We start from the raw sequence: 22185 nt of genomic DNA on the forward strand, positions 1-22185 counted from the left end.
TGAAACATGAGATTACTATAAAAAAAAGGGTCCATTAAAGGTCTTCCAGTAAAGTCATCACTGATGGCGAGTCATAAAGGGTCGTAAACCTCGGCGGCGTCCTAAGTTAAAGACCATCAATAATTTACTTCCATCTCCTCTCTTCCCGCGCTCTCACTCCGCCCCAGACGGAAACTGGGCTTTCCAGTTAAAAAGGACTGTTCCACTCAATACTACGAAGACAAATACGACACAACATTCCTTCGTATAACATGTTGCGGCCAGGTTTTTGTGATATTTACTGTAATACTTACACATTAAGGTTCATCGCCCATTGATTTACATTCCTCTATTTCAAGTTTTAATTTTTTCAAGAGACCAGACAAGGAGGTTGGGATCCAATATGACCTTAACTATACCGTTGTTCTGCATCAATAAACCAATTAAAAGCAATCAAAGTCACAGTTGACTTCCCACTGTCTTATATGCATAGTACGTCCTGGAGCGTTAGTCTTATTTGGTATTAAACGGCATGGACCTTTGACATCCCGCTACTGAGTATCTCCCATGAATAAACCATTCAGCAGGGTATTCTTGTCCACCTGTGGTGCCCTGCCCACTGAGAGAACAGCTTTCCAGCAAAAAAGGTATGAAATAGGTTTGGCCTTCAGCTGCCCTCAGACATAGTAGACCCTTCCAGCGGTAAGGCATGATGATCAAAATGCTAAGTGCTCTTCACTGTTTTTGTTGACCTGGATCTGAAACGGTGTGAACAAAATCTAGTATCTCACCATAACAAGCTATAGCTATCCTAAATGTCACTTTGGTTAACCAATGTGGTTTAAGTAAACACTTTACTCTGTAGCTGTATGTGTCTTCATGTGTCCATCCATCATCATGCTTTAGAAGAAACATATCAAATGGGATATTATGCACATCATTGTCCAACTTTTTAAAATGCCCCCGATTAGTCCAGGATTAGGGTTTATTATCCAAAAATACCTATAATTTGTAAGGACGGTAAATTCATCTCTTTTTATATAACTTGCACAGTGGCTTTGCTTAATTACAATTCAGCTTAGTGCTCACTATACAATACAAAGCAAACAAAATCCTATCTTGGCAAGCACCACAATGGTGTAGTATCCACTCCATCATGTCTGAATATTTCTGTCACAAAAACAATTTAGATGTGCACAGTCACAAACACATAAACTAATCATGTGCTGCTGCATGTTTTCATGAGAATTTCTCTTCAATATTGCAGCTTCAATATGTCCACTCCTAGGTGCTACTTTAGCGTTGATGACTTGGTGACTGCGTTGACCACGCGTGCAGCAAAAATTCCAACACATGCACAGTACATGAACTGTGTAGGAAAGGTGATGAAAGCATGAAAAGGATGATGCTTTCTCACAGTAATGACTGACAGGGCCATTCTTAACTGTGAAAAAAACATTATTGTGTTGGTTGATGGGTTAAGTGAGTGCACTACAACACACTGTTGTGGCCTTGCAATCCTCCTCCAAGCCCTCTATTTTCCATATTTATTCGTCCTATATATATATATATATATATATATATATATATATATATATATATATATATATATATATATATATATATATATATATATATATATATATATATATATATTTCTAATCTTTCTCCATTTCACACTTCTGACATGAACAGACCAAACTTGCATCCCCTCAGGGATACAGCAGAACAGGAAGTTCACTTCAATCAGCATAGTGGAATTTGAGAGGACTGTGACCCATGACAAATTGCTTGCATCCTCGTACAGTTCTCATTCAGACACTTTTCACACCTTCATTAATAGACATAAGCGAATTTCACCTCTGCACTAACGATCTCCAAATGTCTGTCTGCGGCTTTATGATAAGTTATTAGAGCAGTGCAAACCCATTCACACCATAGAGAGAGTTGCTTTGCTGTTAGACAAGCCCATCAGCACGCATGCATGCATGGATGCTGACACAAATACAAACAAATGTCCTGGAATTACAACAACCTGTGAAAAAAAACGAATTACACGAGTGGTTTTTGAACAGATGTAAACCTTTTTAACCAGCAATAACCACACATGTTTCACAGGAAACCACACTGTTATTCAGGTCCCGGTGGCATAGCTTCAAGGAGACCAAACCATTCAAACACTAACACAGTACACTTAAATACGCTGCAATGAATGCATCCTGTAATTACAAGTCGCCTGTGGTTTCCAGGTAGTTAAAGTTATACAAGATTATTTCTGGACCCGTAGGAGTGAAACACAACGTGTTGGGTTACTTACTCTTGAGCGCAGTGATAAGCATATTCCCATCTTTGATGAGCTCTTTGATGAACTTATTTGTCCGCTCCAGCTCTATTTCATGGCATTTGATACGCTCTCTGAAGTCCGGACTGTCCAGGAAAGAGTCACTGAACTCCAAAGTGGGGAGTCCCATTGTAGCTCAACGAAAAATGTTTCCTTTCAAAACTTAACTCGGCGCATAAAGGTTTATGCTTTGCATCACGTAGCTCCGATGTGATACAGACGTCTCGAAGTTCCCCAAAAAAAGTTTTCCTGCCCCGCTAAGTTCCTCACTTCCGCTTAGAGTTTGGGCTACCTATCATAAAACATAGTGGTCGTGTGACTCCTGCTGGTTCGTTTAGGATAGTTTGAAACAGTTGCCATTAGATCAGCAGTCGGTCTCTAACTTCAACATGTCAGGGGCTAGACTGTTTACAGTCAATCTGCCTTTTTTCAAAGAGAAAATACCGTTCAAAAAGTGTATTTCACAAAAATGAAAAGCAGGATAATGAAATAAATGAACATATACATAAGCAGACTGTATGCCTATGCCTATTTCCGCAATGTTTCCTATTAGTTACACATTATTATGGGTTAATAAGTAATTCTGGGTTAAAGCAGGGCAGTTTTTGAGGTTCCTAAGCAGAATTTGACCGCCCCCCCCACCCCACTTCACTCATTGTAGGTTTAAGCATAAATCTACAAAATAATATAAATATATTACCAGTGTGAAGAAGAATGACAAGAACGCCAGTTTGACATGTCACAGCAGGAAGCAGTGAAGCAGATACGTAATAACATTAATGCTTTGATTTCAGGTTGCTGGTATAGTACAGAGCCCTCATTAGTGTTATTAGTAACACCTGTGCTTTTCTACCACAAGTCAACATTGTCTGCTGTGAGAAAGGCCTGGTGAATGTGAGTTCAGTGTTCAGCACAAAACCATGAGATAAAATATGTAATCCCATACTAGACTTATGACAAAACAGTGGCCCCGATGCTCAAAGGTGGCCCTCAAGTCAACATTCTTCAATATGTGTACACTAATTTGATGAAACTCTGAAAAAATATTTAAACTGCTAAATAAACTAATCCTGGAAGAACTTTGTGTCACATTTATTTCTGCTTCACATTCAAGTACATCATCACAAACAACTGAATTATGTTGGCTTTTTCACAAATTCACAATATTTAACTTTGTACAACATTACTCAGTGCTCCAATTATGTTAGACTTTCTTTCTTATCTTATTACTGCACCCTCTGAGCTGTGACTCAGCCAGATTTGTGGTTAAATGATGCCAACTTTGTAAAGTAATGAACTGTATGCCGTGCAGAAATGATGGGTATGACAATGCATCATACTGGAATTAGCGAGGGTTTGAGGAGAGGGATCTGAATTAATACCTTGGTAAATGGAACTAATTAAACTAGAGCCAATTGGAGTCAGAGGAATTTGTCACATTCCCTTGCAACGGGGAAGGATGTTGATAATGATGTCACACTCCAAATTAGTATTTAGGTAGGCATGAAGCAAAGGCTCTGTCACCATCTACTTATGGTGCTTTAGAACATCGGTGGGGCTGAGAAGAGGCTTGATCTTTGAGCAAAGTCTAGAAACTAGATGTTGTAGAAGCGGATGTTGTAGCTTCGGCGAGAACAGACACACACAAAATGAAAATACATTAATAATTTAAAGCTTAGCTATCAAGAGCAGACCATAAGCTCTGTGAGTGTGGATGGGCTTTTGCTCAGTGTCATTTGGAAGGTAGCCTTGTAACAGTCTTCCTCAATAGCTAACTTGCAACCTTTCCTAACAAGATGCCTGCTTTGACTGTAGGTAGCAGAGAGATACATCACTAGAGACAGATAACCTTCCTGGGCAGCGTCATGTGGCTGCAGCTGAGTTGTTAGTGTGCATTAGCATCATACTCCAGCAAAGCCAATACGGCTATGGTGAACCCAGATAATAAATTGCATCCATATATTTATTTATGTATTACTTTCATCAATGTACTGTACTCATGATCTCCATAACAATTCTCAAGATGCTTCTTACGACCAGGTAGAAATAATTTAAGCAGCATACTAGGAATATTTTGCCGGAGCTTTGACAAGCATGTCCTGCTGCACCTTGGGGACCACAATGTTATTATGTATCTGCCAAAACAAGTGGGTTTAAAAGGTTGCTTCCTATGTGTGCTATGACTGAATGAGGAAGGTCTATAGGAGCTTCAAAATGCTGGATGTCAAACTTAGAATAATACATAAATATGACATTTCCTGCGATGTCAGACAGGGCCCTAAGATGCATAAATAAAAAGAGATTCTCATTTGGAATAAGGTCTACCTGCATAATCTCCATTTGCTGATGAAATAACCCGTCACTCTCTTCTTATTGTTTCACCTCTGATTTTACAGTTTTTCTCAAAAGCTTTGGCTCAATTTTTTGAAGCAGTCTTAACGTTCTTTAAACTGTAAGTGCAATCGTCACAACTGTTTCATGTGACATGACATATTGTGACTATATTGTGTGTCTGCAAAATGTATTAACTCACCCAAGACGTTTCATTCATGCTTCAAAATCAAGTTATTGTCTCAGTAAATTGGCCAATGTTACCAAAATGAAACATTGTATTGTCATCGTGTGAGCCGTACTGATCAAAATCTTTAGATGTTTTTTCACCATGGCAACCCTGGAAATGTTTCTTATAGAAAACTCTGTTTTGTTCTGCTTTGTTCTTGACACTGACTGCTTACTGTACTACACGAGAATGCCAGTTCTGTCTAGCTGAAGGCTATTGTGTATGAGCTTTTTAGATTCCCATTTCAACAGTAGGTAAAAGTATAATGCTATACAACACTGTAGTAAGCAGAAAAAGGATATGCACATTTGTATTTATACAAAACATATTTCTGTAGCAATGCGTTACATGTAGCGTAAACTGAAAATACTCTTTCATCTTCAGGGAAAGTCAGATAAAGTGAACAGAACATTTCCACGGGCAATTTGCTGAAATTAATGAGAAATTAAAATCTTTGATTGATTGAATCATTGGGCCAGTGATAATGATACTGTAGGTTTGATTCAGCTGGTTTTCTGAGATGCAACTCATCTTATTTTCCAACGCTGCGACACACAATCCCCAAATGCCTCCATTGCGGCAGGAATGAGCTACAGTCAAATAGCTGAGGACTTGGAATAGACTGGCCTCTGGATGTACCTTTTTCCTTACACATGTGCACTAATAGTGATGAAATCTTAAGTCTGCTCATGAAACCGAATGAGAAACCCCCGGTGATTTATTGGGAGGTGTTACCACTCATTGTGGTCACCGCTAAAATCATATTAAACTTGCATGTGACAAAGCCTTGCCTGGGGATATGTGATAACTGCTGCTGTGTAATGCCCTTGCATGCACTACCCATTTGGTGGGCTATGACCATGGGAAAAGCAATGGTTCAGCGATCATGTAATTCTCTGAATATAGCTAAATACACAGTGCACTCCAGCTGTATGTGTAAGAATTATTAAGTAAAGTAAAATATTGCCTTAACAACACACCAGTTGCGACCTGAGGACGAGCAGTTAGCTGTATGAAGCATGGCTAATTGCAATCTAAAATAACTGCCTGAAGAGTCTTTGAGAGAATTTTGGTTTAATTAAGATGCTGCTATGTCCGTAAGAAAGAAAAGCTGTGTCCCTGTACGCCTCTCTCATAAAAAGGCATTCACACATTCATATTAGTCATGCAAACATGAGTCTACTGAGAAGCAGCGCACATGTCTTTCTCTGTGACTGCACCTATGGAGACCAACCAAGAACCATAAAGAGACTGCCTGGGAACACACACACATGCTCACAACACTAAGTGAGTGAGACATCTTTCACATATCGTACATGTGGGGGAGGAAATTAGATACGAAACACACACTTCCCACGTCCTCAGTCTCGTTCTCACTGCATTAAACAGGACCACTCCGGCCTCGCCTGATGAAGGATCAGCAGCACGAATGAAAAAGAAAATGGACTTGAATTTCACAACAGATATCAATAATCCATGCAGAATAAGCATCGATTAGCTCTGCGATGACTTATGTGCAAGTCAGGCAGCTCCTGATTAGATTTCATCTGATATCAGTGCATCACGCAGTGGGGCAGTCAGTGCATTTGAGAAGATGTCTGGTCTCCTGGTGGTGGGGGGAGGTGGGGGGCTGTTGGTTCCTAACATTGCCCCCGTCAATTCCAGCTCTCGTGCAATCATTCTGCAGCAGCAGCCCTCGGCGGTGCAGTTTGTTACACTGACACAGTGAGCAGAGAAATGTGGTACATTAGTGGAAACCCTGTTGCTCCCAGTTAATTGCGGTGTGCACTCTGCAGTACTGAACTGGGTTATTGGGTGAAAGATGATGACTGCGAGATGGACTATATGAAAAAAATAAGTTTCTCCTCAATGCACAGCTCTCAATTTCCCAATCTGAGAGGGCAGTGATGATAGAGTTTAAGATGTCACACTTGACATGAGTATTACCGGCCGGGGATGCAGTTCACAGTTTTGACTATACCAGAGGAAGACATTTCCTATAACATTCAGTATCAGCCATATATGCAAAGTCTGGGAGAGCAGCACATATAAGTGAATTTAAGGCAATAGTTTTGTGTTAATTATGCATTCAAGACAGATGTATCATAAAATAATTTGACAGGATTAGATAACTAGACTTCTGTACATGGCAATTACCTCTAAATAATATGATCTGTTTTCCCCAATTAACAATTGACACTGCCATGCATGCTCTTCATTTGAATCAGGTATTAAGGTAATTGCACAATTTCCGGTGGCACTCAGCTTAGTTCCAGAGGAGAGCTTTTGAGAACAAGACCTGTCACCGTTTTCCCCGCTCATGATTAATGACCCTAATTTAGAAGGTTTTTTAATCCAATCATGCTCTGACATTTCCTATCAGATGAGTCCTTCCTCATTCTTTCCGTTGTATACCTCCTGACAGCGCAATCTGCCAAAGTGGCAAGTGTCGGGCTCTCGTTTATGACTTCCATGTCCGGATGACGTTTGAGCCTTTAAGCGCGATTACTTCCTCTTTACACAAAGAGACATCTCCAAAGCATTTGAGTGTCCATAGGGATTCCATTTATTGCTTTTTACTGCACAGGGAAAATTGGGATTTGAGCTTTTTTTTTTTTGCTGGAAATGCCACGGCTGCATACAAGTTGAATTCGGGTGTCAGGTAAAGGACACATCCTTTGGAAAATGCTGGGAGGTAGAGAGCAAATGCAATCCAGCACACATGAAAGTCTCATCTGAGTCTCTGCATCTGGAGCTTTTGACTTACAAATCTTCTCGGCGCACATGAGAGGGGTTGTCCTCAGGTGCAAAGCGGTTTTATTTTTTACCTTATTGACCTTCATACCTGTCCGGGTGGACCACAGGAACAAATTTAAGTCTGGATGATAAATTACAAGAGATGCTCTACCAGCTTTGTAAGCAAACAGTTTTCTGGGACTTTGGCTTTAATTTGGAGCAGCAGCAAAAAAAAAAAAAAAAGTCTCTCAACTGCAGCGTGCCACTGCCGACCCAAATAAACTACAGTTTGGCACCTCCATCTTTTGGCCCCACACTGTGAGGATGTTTGGTACACCAAGTATTGCACTGAATGTGAAAAAACTGCAACTGAGACAGAGAGTAGTGCTTAAAAGATTTTGGATTTACTACACTAGAGAGAAGCCTTTGTTCTTATTTTAAAACGATGTATGATGCAGGTTACCACTTTAAGTTTTGGCAGCTGCTTTTGATTCCCTCTGAAACTCAGAAAAGTCCTTGATTCCATTTTAGCTCAAAGAAGAATATTTCACATCTGATACATCATTGAAAATGCATGATCTACTTCTCTTTATGGCTCAGAAAAACAGATTTAATCTACCCTGCCCTTACCTTGACAAATACAATTCTGTTCTGAAGAAAGGGAAAAGCCAAATTGATGGTTGGAGTCGTTTTCTTTTGAAATGATGTGTACTAAATATGATGTGAATATGTAACTCTTACTTACTAGTTTTTCTTGATAGTCACAAAATGTTTTCTTTCTCTCTTAATGTGTATATTACAATACAAAACATTATTTGGAGCAGTTTCAGTTGCTATCCAAGTCAACGAACATGCTGGTTCATCCACCAAAAACCAGTTGCATGCAATAACAGGGGATAATTTATTGGATGATTCATTTGAACCATCTGGGAGTTAATAGCAAAGTATCCAGTCGATAGCCTAGTCCTAATGAAAAACAACAGATTGCATGTAAAACTGGATCATTCTCTCTGGCAACTTATTCCATCTGGACACCATGCTTGTGACCAGACATCCTTTTGAGTGCCATTTTGGTTGGAAATGAAACCATGGCTTTTCATTGCTCACATCAAATACTGGGCTTTAGTAGATTTTGTAATGTGATACTGAAAGTTTGATGAAATATAGGAGCTACTTTTTTTTTTTCCCAATAAAAATGAATCCCATCCAGTATTTGATTTCACATATACATGACTCAGTTATACAATAAACTGTGCTTTTTCTTTGTTTGAGTGAGCTTTAAGATTTGCACTTTTCATATTTTTAATAGTTAGTTACCTAATCATTCTAATGCATTCTGTCATGTCTTGTCCAGTTTTCATGTTGTCTTGTCACTTCCTGTTTTATTTTGTACCTACCTCTTGTTTCTCAATCCAGATCCCTTTACTTCCTGTCTTTGTGTGGTTTCCCGCCATCGTTAGTGTCTGCCCCGCCCCTGATTGTTTCCACCTGTATCCACTCACCTGTTGTATAAATAGTCCTGTCTCCCCTTGTCCTGTGCCAGTTTGTCTTGTTATATCATGTGCAGTGAACCAGCGTATAAAAAAATAGTTATTTTTCGGAGTAGTTTGTATATCCTCCTCATGAGCGTTTTGATTTGATTATCTGATTTTTTAAGTAAAGTATTGTTTTTTTTACACTTTGTTTCTGGCGTCGTGCGTCCGAGGTCTTGACACATTCACATGCTTTTTTTCTGATTTTGTTTGTGTCAATATGGTTTATATTTCATATTTGAAAAAGGTATTCATCTATATCAACAGCATTATTTTAGACTAAAAGTGATCACAAAATCTAATTTTAGCAGAGACAAAAATATCCAACATGGAGGTCAAAGCTATAAATAATGGAATATATAAATATTGCAACCTCAAGTGATGTTGATTTTAAAGGCCTGAGTCCTGTTCAATACATTCATACTCTCATTGACTGGTTTATTAGTATTCCTCAAGCAGACCTGAGGAAGCTGTTGAGAGGCTCTTGATCAGATAAATCAGTATTAAGGGTTTTCTTCAGAGGGAGAATTACACAGGTCCTCTGATGATTCCGACTCTTCCTTTAGGGACGCCAAATTATAATATTACATTCTTCAAAAAGCTTTTCCAATCATCTTCCCTTCTCATGGTTAAATTTAAAGCCCATTAGTTTTATGTCACCTGAAGTCACTTTATCCTCTCCAATATATTTCTTCTGCTGACTGAAACAAAAGGGGACAATGAGATGAACTTCCACAGAGCATGCTAAAAGTAAAGTCAAGCAAACAATTCTCACGTAACTCATTATTGCACAACTGTCGTAATGTGAGTTCCCAGAGGCAAACAAAAGGGGTATTATGATTAACAAGGAAGCAATACAAGCACGTAAAGTAAGTGAACAGTTACATGTGATAACACTGTGGCTGCTGAAACTTCGAGGGAGGGCAAAGCTATAGTATAAGAAACTTCTACTGTAATTTCATAGAAAGACACTATTATACATTTTTAGGTTTTTTAGAAACATTTTGTATGAATGTGCGCGATATGTCGTAGGTATACGTCACATTCAGTAACTGACACAAAGGCAATATTTGGCCATTGGAGCTGAAACAAAAAGTACTTTGGAGCTCAGTTGAATGGTGGAGATCAACTGTTATTGGGTATATTTCATGTGTGAAAGAATATCAGTGAGTTAAGAAAAATTCCCTCAGAGATCAGCTTTTCTTGCAGAAGAAATGTGCTTTGCAGGAAAGGCTTAATAACCACATAGCCTCCAATTTAAAAAAATGTTTTAAAGGCACACAAGTACATGCCTCCACTGCCAGTGATTGACTGATAAAAGCTTTGTTTGCTCTCTGTGGGATCCCTATAGGTTTGAGCCAGGTAATTGAAAAGGGAAAAAATACGAAAAATGGAGCCCACAATACTAAAAGCAGTTTGTGATTATCTTTTCAACACTTATTAGTATAACCTAAGCTTCTATGTGTATAATGCACTAACATTTACTTAGCTGGAGTGCAACACTTTTACATGTAAATTAATGTCTGTTACATTCAAGACCTTGCCAAACGAGTTCACGAGTTGATTAAGCCCATCAACGCCAGGAAAGGCTCTCTGTATTTCGCAGTATACCGCAGTTGTGGTGTCTGTGGCACTGGTGCACCGGAAGAAATGTGCTTAACGTCAACCAGCCAAAGGTAAAGAGGGCAGGGACCATAGGGACATGGTGTCATGAAAGTGAAGCCAATGCGGAAGTGCCTTAAACTTGCATTCTCTCTAATATCCAGCAGGGGAAAACTCTGGTTGCAAAAATAAATCAGTTTGTATAGAAGTCTATGAGAAACTGATCCTACTCCTCACATGTTTTCGTTTACAAACTTTAACCCTTTCACACTGTGTTTTTAGTTCATAAAAGTTAATTGTAACATTTGGTCACCTAAAAATTAATTTTTTTCATCGTTCAGTTGTACTTTGCTCCACCCTCTCATGTCAGTTCTGGTTCCAAAAAAACAAGACGGCAACCAAAATCCCAAACTTGAGGCCTGAAAACCGTAGTCCATGAACCAATGGGTGAAGTCACGGTGACTACTTCTACTTCATTCTATGATTGACGTAAAAACAAAGAAATCAAATCAACGGCAAGGACAAATACAGGTAACCATAGTGTAGCTTTTGCTCATTGGAGAGCGCTGAAAGAAGAGAAGGGAGAAGGGAACATGGGCAGACACAGATGTTGTGTTATCGTCTCTTTATTTGCACATGAAGACTTAAAAGCGATTACTCCTAGGGGTGTGGGGAAATGCAGCAAGCTTGTAAGCAAGCATCAACAGTGTTTCTGTAATTACTGTCACTGCCATAAGGGGGGATACAAAGTTCCACACTGCAGGTTTAAGATTTTCACAGTCCATCAGAGTGGTGCATAGCATATCATATGACAGGTTAAATGCTGCCACAGAGCAAAAAGAAAGGGTAAATCCTGAGCTTTGGCACAGATGAGAAAACAAATCCATAACACTACCAGCCTCATCAGTAGTTACATAATCCTGAATGGGCTCAATAGACTGATGCCTCACAGACCATGAACCATACTGCATCACAGCTGTGCCTTTCAATCAAGCTACTTTGGATGTTTTAATGTAATGAGACCCAGAAACAAGGAATTCAGTGCCAGGTAGATACACTTTCCAAGTGGCTAATTGTGCTAGTACAAAAACAACAATAGTTACTACTGATAATAACATCAAAATGAAAAAAACATATTTTTTTCATTACATTGTCTTTTTTTCAAAATATTATATTATTATTAGATCTATAGCTACCACTATAGGCCCATGAGACTGTAATTCTCATAAGATGCCCTAAAACAAAATTGGATGCATTAAAAATGTAGAGACCCCTTTGCTATTCTTATATCCTTTCCATTATTGAGGCGATGTTTACAGAATGGTGAGAGACACTTTCTTCTTCCATACATTTCCCAAGATTCCATTGAGTCCATTGCTTTAAACATCATTTTATCATCATCATCATTATTAATGATGTGAATGAACTGAAATGTAGTGTAACAGAGGCACAAGTAAAGCAGAGTGGTAAAGTCAGCAAACTGACTCAGTAATGTCAGGTACACACCAATATGCAATATCAAGTTTGCTAACATTAGCCACCATTAGCTACTGGTCATACCAGACCAAGTAAGGCTGTGGCCATCGAGTGTATTGAATTGAGCAAAGGGTGCATGCCATTGCTTATTGGTTCACCTTTTCCTTAGTAAGAAGATGATTATGATGTTCCTGTTTTCAGGTGGTACAGCTTGTCATACTGCTAAGGCTGACAAGGATAACGTGGAGGTAAAGTGGAAGTTAAGACCCCCTGATGGCAATTACATAAGATGAGGATGCATTCTATTAGTCATCCAAATCGTTATGATTTATATCTGTACCAATTATAAATAAATATAATGGGAATATATGGAAATCCATCAAAAAAGTTTTGGACTGAGAGGCAGACCAACCATACCTAAAATGTAATTGTTACATGAGATGAATGTTAACACAATTCAAACCACAACAGAAAGTACACAATGTCCCCCAAATCAACAAGGAAAATAGTTTAAAAGAACAATTTAAAAGTTCATGTAAAAGCAGACTCAAGATGTTGTGAAATGACCATTTATAATTCTCAACGTTTGATAGCATTCTGTTACTTCATACAGTATGGCACCATTTATCACATTAAGCAAACTGTAACAACCCCTGAATGTATAATCACATAGTCGTGATTTGGTACATTAGTTAAATGTGTTTGGTATCCAAGTAGGCATACCCATCCATTTTCCAAACATGGACAAACAAGAGCACATTTCTCACCACAGCCCTCACTGTGCTGCAAATGCTGCTCACAAAATGTCAAATTATTATTTATTCACGCTCACAAACATTATGCTCAACATGTAAAATAATCCTCCCAGCCTGTGTCTGAGTGCCAGGTGAGGTCAGGACTAATGACAGTCTTGAGTGTCTGTGAAGACAACTTCAGAACTGTGATCCATCTCTTCACCAGAATGTCCTTACACCAGCATATAGCTGGTAAATAAGCAATGCGGAGTGGAGACTGCAGTTGACAGAAGTTCAATAATCCAAGGTCAGGGCATTTAACAGACAAAGACAAAAGGCTTATCTAGCCACTTTTCGTTTGCCTCACATCACCAGTAATGCCAGTCAAACTAAATGAGTGACAGCTTCCACTTTAAAGATTTATGCTAATCTGAAAGGTTGAGCGCCCAAGTCGGCTGTTGTTACGGTGTCTGGCTATAGGAGCATAAAGGTGGCCTAAACAATTAAGATAACCTCTCAGATATTTAACTTGATGGTTAATTGTACTGAGAGGCTTGATATAACTTAGTTTTATAACTTAGTTTTCATAAGAAATACCATGCAAGCACACAATCAATACCTCACTTTCATGCATGCATGTCTGGATTTATGCCTTTCTTGAAAGGAGATTTGCTTTCATGCGTCATGTGATTTTGATGTGCAGCATTGCCAACACATCTGGCACATCATTGTTACATGGGACGTATTGTAGGAGAGAATAGACATCTGATGTGTTGATGCTCAGGTGTTAGAACAGGCTGCTCAGAGGTGTGACACAGCTGAAGGATACAAAACAATCACATTATATGATGTATATGGATATTATTCAACCCATGTGGACAACACTTTGGTTTTTTTGGAATAACAATTTGTTCTACTGCATGTAGAAGATGATACAATAATAAATGATACTTTTGTTATTCAAACATTCAATGAACATTTACACTGCTTACATTCGATCTGAAAGGGACAGGGCCATTTCTAGGATAAGAATAAGTAAGAGTGTAATTGCCGCTAAATATCCATTTTAACATGCTTTTACAATTCTTGTTTTTGTCATGAATATCATGTGGGTGTATGTATGCAAGTTTGTTCAACAGCAGATACTGCACAATGACTATTAAATCTTTTGCAACAATGCGTAGCTAGAGTAGTTAAATATTTTCATATAGATTGAGATATGTTTTACAAAAGAAAAGGAGACTATTCTGTTTTATAGCCAACAGTAGAGCAACATGCAGACTCAGACAGAGAGACGATGTAGACCATGTTCTTTGTTACATGCCCACTAAATGACTAAATATTTAATGTGACTTCTCGTGTTTTTGTCTGGAAACAGTTTTTTGGGGGGGATTTTAGAACTCTGCATTGTGTTGCTTCACTTTTCAATAAACCTCTCCACTTATATTTGTGATCCCAGTAAAAGTTATACATCGCCGCGGAGCACAGGATTCATCGGTTAGCACAGGGTTCATTAGTATGCACAGCATGAATGATAAACCAAGTATGGATTTCAACAGGGCCCAGTGGAAATGCTAAGCATGTTATAACATTATGCTAGAACTGCAAAGTTGCTGCACAATTTTCAACAATGCCAGGAGCTGAGTGTGTGTGTTTACAGATATCTTGGCAGTTTAAGTGTCTGGAGGGGAAGCAGGTGGTGATGATCAAGCCTGCAGTTAGGACTTTTAGAAACACCTCCCCTATATGCATGTATGCAATGATCATTTGTTCATTAGGTCTAACCCATAGACTGTGAAATGGCATGGAGAAATGGACGTAGTCATCGTGACGTCACCCGTTGGTTTGTGGACTACTCTTTTGAAGCCTCAAGTTTGGCATTTTGGCCTTCCCCATCTTGGTTTATGATATTGTTATGTGACCAAAATGTAATAATTAAGTTCCATGAACTTAAAACACACTGTGAAAGGGTTAAAGTTCAAAGACGAAAAAATACTGACAACACAGTGGTAGCGACCTGTCAATCACAAGGTAGCCACACTCTGACGCATACGCTGCTTTATCGTCTATTTTACTCTAAATGGGACCATAATTTAGAAAAAATTAACATCATGCTGTATTGAAGAAGACTTGAAACTAAAGATTGAGACCGGAGGTTGCAGCCTGGGTCTGACCTTCTTGACATCCACGTATCTCTCATGTTCCTGCTTTACAATTTCTATCTAACTAATACTTTTCTGTAAAACATTTTAAGTCACTCTCATTTGACTAATGCCAAAAAATTATGCAGAAATATAGCTGTCACTGCCGTCCGTACAAAATAACTCATACACAGAAGTGTTCATGCCAAAGGATCAAGGCGTCCGGTGGGGGACCACTTGAGCTGCGGCTTACATGTACAAACTGCCGTTTCAGGAAGATTGAAAACTGAGCGCTACATATGCCATTGTTTTCACAAACGGCCTGATCTGAGGCTTCAAGTGGTCTGACATTGTTTGAGTAACCACAAAGGCAGCTTTTGTGTGGAAATGTTAAACTGAGATTAACTGCAGCAGTCTAGCAGGCTACACGGAGCCTCAGAAGAGCGTGCAGTAATCACACAGTTGCTCTGATGGCGTGGAAAGCCCTGTTACTGAACCACTAAAAACAAACTGTACAGCTGCTCTAAAATAAACCCAAAGGAAATATCCGAAGATTATCCACCAATTGCACAAGTTAAAACATCCAGCATATATTCAGAAAACCATATTACATTGATTTTGTGCCAGTGTTCAATACAGTACATACGAATGGCTCTATGGATTTCAGTTCTGTTCTTGAAGGATAAATGTCTGTCTTGATAATAAGTACATTTCAAAATCTCCATTTTATTCATAACCTCCAGGATCGTCAACATAGGTTGAAAAATGCCACGTTATAACTGCACTTTATTACAGTCATCTATCAGTACATGAGGTTGACGTTGGCGCTGTCCTGCAGTGCCTTTACAATCATTTAAATTGTATTGCAGTATCAGATCATTCAAATTTTTCTAACATAAAAAAAGGATATCCATAAATCACTTTTCTTTGAGCAGTCAAATTGTTTTTCCCAAACCCTGATAAGAGTTATTGGTTGTTAAAATGGATAAATGGTCTCAACAATATGCTTATCTTCTCATGTGCAGCCTCAAACATGTGTGCATGGCCATTTTGAAATGAGAGGCGTCTCATTTACTGTGAGAAGTTAGCATGCTGTGATGTGTAAAGACAATAGCTCCGACAGCACCCACTATTATTTGATGATTTATTGTAATTCTCTCAGTATGGGCATCTGCTTTGTTTTCAGATCTTTTCTTTGCAACTCCCTGTGGCTCTTTCCTGTTCCTGTATTTTTGCCTACGTTTTGTCACAACCATAAAGGAGCTGTCTAACATGCGGATTTGTCTCAGAGACAACTTTAATCAAGAAGGTCTCTCTACAGTAAAGACCTTGATGTCCGGTCCACCTGAACAGACAGTGGCCCATCCCAGCCGTCTGTAGTGCATTTTTGAAATTATTTTGGCTTGTTTTTCTCTGCACAGGAAAATCGCTCTGACTAATCTGCCATCTAGGGAAACACGATCCGCAATTGTGACATACTGGTCTGAATGAAGGGTAAAGTGCACCGCTCTTGAGAGCAATTTCCTCATTTGAGCTTTAAGTCAATAAGGTCAAACATAGGACATTAATCACCGGAGTTTGAAAAAAAAAAAAAAAATCTCTACGACTTAGTACAAAGCGAAGTGGCTCTCTGCTCAACCCATAAGCGTAAACCTAGATTTCCAACGTACAGCTCATTAAATCTGAATTGAATTTCTTTTCAGTCGCCCGTGTTGCAGATCTGTATTCACCTCGGGTGATAAACCTCTTCTGGCTACCAATTAAGAGAAAACATTTACATGCACAGCCCAATTTAAATTCACCACCATCAGAGTAGACATGCTCAATCACCTCCAAGTCTGCCTCATTTATCATGGTCTTAGCTTCAATCTCCTTGTATATTGATTCTGCAGCACGTGTGTATACCCGTTTTCACTCAACAGTCTGGAAGGACATTGTTGCTCGACTGGGACTACACCCTGGGTTGCTGTTGGGCTTTGATAGTGTGGGGCTGTCATACAGGGAAAGCGTATAGACAGCACCTTGTGCAAGACATAAGAGGTGAATGATTTAAGCCTCGAGCGTATTGGCAGTCCGTACGGTATTGACACCAGCATTGATTCTACAAGTATCATTGTTGGATCCGCCCTTTAGATGTTGGTTGTCTGCAGGGCTTTTGAGGTGTACACCGGCATGACCTGCTCTAGCCAGCTACTTGTACTGGGAAGTATTCCTGTAGTCCAAGAGAATGAAGTTGGCATTCAGAGTTGTAGAAAAGGTTGGTTCATCAAATTCTAAAAAGATTTTCCTCTCACCTACCCCTGTTGTTGTTCTGAGACCTCAGTGTATGAACCTTCTGCTGCCAGCCGAATACAATGGAAGTAATTCTATTTCTGCTCCTGTGAGTATTGGAAAACTACATTTGAGGAACTCAACAGCAATGAATCTTTCCAGGAAACAGATTCCCAGATATTTGACCTCACTGCAATCTGTTTAGGGACTATTTCTTCGGTAGGAAGAATTTTCAGTAAAAATCAAGGTCTGTGGATTATCCAGAGTGACTAATGTTTTTGTTGGAAACACCCATTGATGTTGAGATTTTGAGTACTGTGAGCACCATAGACAAAATGTTGCTGTACTGGGGTGGAAGTCTCAGACCGATATCTCAAAACATCTGCTTACATTAATCATCTTTCCTTATTAGAAAGACAAAAGAAGCCTATAAACAATATGCAAACAATAAAATACAGGTGAGCGGGATTCTTTGTAATTTGTGTAAATTGAACCTTTGAACAATTGATTTAATAATGATAATGTCCAGCCTTTATTTATGAGAATGATTAATAAATGTGCTGCACCTTAAGAACAACATGTTCTATTCTGCTGCGAATTAAACCACGCTCAATGAGGTGAGCAACACAATCAGTTCAAAACTTGGATACTTCACAAAGAAGCTGTGAAACAGACCTTGTAACACATATTTGAACATACACTTCAATTACTTTTACACCCGTGTATAGCATGTTTCACAGAATAACATATTCTGGAGAGTGGGTTCACAGATGCTTTTTGTTTTTCTTTTAAAAAAGGTCTAAACTGTAGAGCTTTATGTACATGCATATAGTTCTTTCTTGTATCCTTCGTATGGAAATGGTTTCCATCTTGTTAGCGTTTACAGATCTTCTGAATAACATAATACAATAAGCTCTTTCATCTTTTTTACATTAAATACTAGCGCCTAGTAATCTAAAGCTCTAATTGAAATCACTGTGAATAGAGTGAAGAGATGCAGTTGTTGTTCCTTCTGGTTAGTTTTTTTTTTTTACTGAGATCAGATTGATTTCATGCATCATGAAGCAAAGAACGCTCCACTAAATTATTTGAAATGCTCTTTACCAAAACACTTGAGTACTCACGGTTGCTATTTTAGTAAATAATAATAATAATAATAATAATAATTTTATAAAGCGCCTTTCAAAGCTAAAAGCAATCTCAAGGCGCTAAAATGCAGGACAACAAGCAAAAATAGACATAAGATTTTACGGAAAGGCTTTTGTGAAGAGAAAGGTTTTTAGTTCCTTCTTGAGGGAGTCGGTGGCCAGTGGAGCCCTCAGATGTTCTGGGAGGGAATTCCACAGGTGAGGAGCGGCTGAGCAGAAGGCCCGATCGCCCATGGTGCGGAGATTGGTCCTGGGGGGGTGGAGCAAAGTTTGCGTGTGGAGGTTTGTTGGAGGAGGAGTTCCTTGAAATACGGAGGAGCATTTCCATGGATGCACTGATGGGTGAGGAGGGAGATTTTGTATTCGATCCTGAATGCGACAGGAAGCCAGTGGAGGAAGTGGAGAATGGGTGTGATGTGATTATATGTTCGCACCCTCATCAGGATCCTAGCGGTGCTGTTTTGGATATATTGGAGCTTCTGAAGGCTCCCGCATTGGAATCCCGATGAGGAGAACGTTGCAGTAGTCCAACCTTGAGGAGACAAAGGCGTGGACGAGTTGTTCAGCATCTGACAGGGAGAGTGTGGGGAGGAGTTTTGCAATGTTCCTGAGGTGGTAGAAGGAGGTCTTGCACAGATGTTTGATGTGGGTGTCAAAGGTCAGATGAGGGTCAAATCTTACTCCTAGGTTGGTGACTGATGGTGATAGGGGTATGTTTTGACCAGAAAAGGTGATGTGGGTTATGGGGGAGGACTGGACCTGGTGTGGTGTGCCAACTAAAATAGCCTCTGTTTTTGAGCTATTTAGTTGAAGGTGAAATTAGTATTTAAATGACACAGCTGTTGATACTTTGCACATTACCATTTCCAATCAGGTGCATTTCAGTGTTAAAATAAGAGCACAATTGTGCTAAATTGCCAGTGTGAAAGGGCTTCAACTTCCAGTCATGGAAATGACCAGATCTCCTCTACTGCAGAATCTGAAATGGGCAAATATGGGGCTTTCTGATAATCCTGCCAATTTAAAGTTGGAGAAGACCAGCGAAAAGGAGCAGGGAGACGAGGAGAGTGTGGCCTCTTTACTGTTTTATTACTTAGTTTCACTTTGAAGGAACCCTCAGATTGCCTCAACTGATCCAGGTTTTACTGTGGCCTGCCACCCAGGGAATCTTTAAATCAGGTAATATGTCAGCCCCATGAAAGGTTCGCTGCACCTGGCTTTACTGTAAAGTAGGCAATGAAGCTGTAAAAGGCCAAGCAATGAACTGGATGCTCCCTTGCACAGCCAGGTTCCAGACTAGGGATAAACCCAGCATTTACCTTTCGCTCCTCCCTTCATGGAAAATGGAGGATGGGGGCTGCAGGAGGGTCTTAGTGACAGGTCAGGACAGTTCAATCCAGACAGAAGCCAGTGCATTAAAGGAACTGATGAGACTTTGATTAATGTGAATCTAAAAGCAATGAATAAAACATTGGGTATTACCTTAAGATTCACTTATTAAGATCTTAAAAAACTGAATATACCCAACATAAAAGGAAACTGTAAAGCTGGACTGTTTCAGTATAATTTAAAGACAACAAGAATGCTAAGAATTGCTTGTAGGAGTGTTAACTTACATATCATTTCCAGCTGTACAAGATCACAGGTGCACTATTAAAGAATGACCCTTATTTTCAGTAGGAAAATGGTGACCTTTGAAAAGAAAGAAAGAAGAGTGGAAACGGCAGCATCTTTTATGTTCTGAGACAGGTAAATCCACCACACAACCTAGAAACAATTAGATGTGACCCTCTGCAAGCCCCCTGGCATCCTGATTGGCGACGAAATGTCAAAAACCCATGCATGTGACATTCTGGTGATTTACTTGTGTTTTCATTGTGTTCAAAATGGAAAGGTTATCTTTCTTTCTGGTTTAAGAACCAACTTAGATGATATCTGAGCTTTGAACTAAAAACTATACTATACTATGCAATAAAAGGATTGTAGCCTCAGCTCTTGAAATTAAAACAATGTTAGCCTGAGTCTCAGGATGGCAATGCTAGCCAGTCTGTCAGTCCAACACTTTGCTCCAGACATATTGGATGTGCTACTAAAACATTTGGTACATATATTAATTCTTCCCCGTGGATGAATCTTTATGACATTTCATTTAAGGTCTTCCAGTTGTCTAGCACTATAAGGTGCCCTGTGGAGTTTTCTTGTAACCATTCTTTTTTACATTCACTGCTACTCACTAACCTAATGGTTGAATTCCCATCATCCCCAGCTGCCTTCTCTGACTAATGTTAACATTTTAATGCCAGAGTGCCAGTCTGACAATTTCCAGAGTCAAACTCTACAAACCCATGAACCCACAATAAAATATTCTAACCAGCATCAGAGCAAAGTGACTTCAGCAGCACAAAACACACAGCATAAACACAATTTAAACTTTTCTGCAGCCGAGATCAGTATATAAAAAATGTAAGTTTAGTGTCCCAAAAATGGGTGGATGAAAGTCCCAGTAGAGTTAGCAACAATTAACAGAAAAGCTAGAGTCAAATGCCTCCCACCAATTAACCAACTTCATTAAATGATATGCATCACTGGAGTAGTTAGCCTACCTTAAGTAGCCGGGTGGTTAAAGTTCAGGCAGTTCCATGTGATGGACAGCCTCGATGTTTCCCTGTTTGTATCCTCATGATTTTCCACTTATTATAGGTTGCTTTGGACAAAAGCGTCAGCTAAATGAACTGTAATGTAATGTAATGGTAGAGGTTTGTTGATTTGGTTGGACATGACGAAGACCACAACATGTGGACTTTGGCCTTGCCAGGGTTAGTTAAGCTAGCTTGATGGCTAATAGTTTCTGAACATGGTGGACCTTCTCCCAAATGCGTGAATAGTGGGTGAATAGTGTTCACAAGGCCTGCTGAGGCACACATAAGTGGGCGCGTATGAAACAAAGCAAGAAGTTCCTTAAAGGTAGATCCCCACAATACTTAAATGCAACACATTAGTAGGTTACATGATGGAAAGCTAACAAGCCAAACATTAAATACTAGGCTTAACACGTTAGCATTTTAGTGGAATGGGATTTGATTGGAACTGTGCTGTTAAATGTACATTAACTCTTCACTGCACACTAAACACTCTCTGCCTGCCTGTCTGCCTGCCTGCCTGCCTGCCTGTCTGCCTGCCTGCCTGCCTGCCTGTCTGTCTATCTGCCTATCTGTCTGTCTGTGTAACAACATTGGCATACAACTTGTCAAGAATATTACTGCCCCACAAAATCGCATCACAATCATGTTTAAATTGCAATCTACTGAAGCACTACTTAGACATTTTTCTTGCACATTTATGCTTCCATCAGGATTTTGGTGACCTTGACCTTTCCTCTAATGCTAACATCGAGTGAAATGTTGCTACAACACTGACTGTGAATGTTACGGTTGACTGGGGAGATTATAAGGTCTTGGCAGAGGTCTGCACTGAGCTGACTGCTTTCTTGCTTGATCTTTAAATCTCCTTATGCAGACCTCTTCCTCTTATATGCATCACACTTAGATTATCCCCAGATTTACGGACTCCATCCCATTACACTTCCTGGAGAAAAGTAGCTTGGATCTCCTAATTGAATCACCAACTTTACCAATCTGTAGGGATTTGGCTGAATGCCAAAATCT

The 22185-nt window shown here is 39.4% G+C and overlaps 1 protein-coding gene across 5 annotated transcripts in view; it reads right to left on the reverse strand.

Annotated features, from left to right (window-relative positions):
- arhgap42b (Rho GTPase activating protein 42b) overlaps positions 1-2574 on the reverse strand; it is a 57840-nt gene extending 55266 nt beyond the window's left edge. For 4 of the 5 annotated variants that reach the window (XM_029445688.1, XM_029445685.1, XM_029445684.1 and 1 more), the window contains exon 1: positions 2297-2573. In XM_029445688.1, the coding sequence (XP_029301548.1) occupies positions 2297-2450 (154 nt within the window). In that variant the 5' untranslated portion in view covers positions 2451-2573. Of the gene's footprint in view, positions 1-2296 lie in introns of all 5 variants that reach the window. The other variant, XM_029445687.1, reaches the window with a different exon arrangement.
- Positions 2575-22185: the final 19611 nt, after the last annotated feature.

Source organism: Cottoperca gobio, chromosome 13 (assembly GCF_900634415.1).
Source record: "Cottoperca gobio chromosome 13, fCotGob3.1, whole genome shotgun sequence".
In the NCBI taxonomy this organism is placed as follows: Eukaryota; Metazoa; Chordata; class Actinopteri; order Perciformes; family Bovichtidae; genus Cottoperca; species Cottoperca gobio.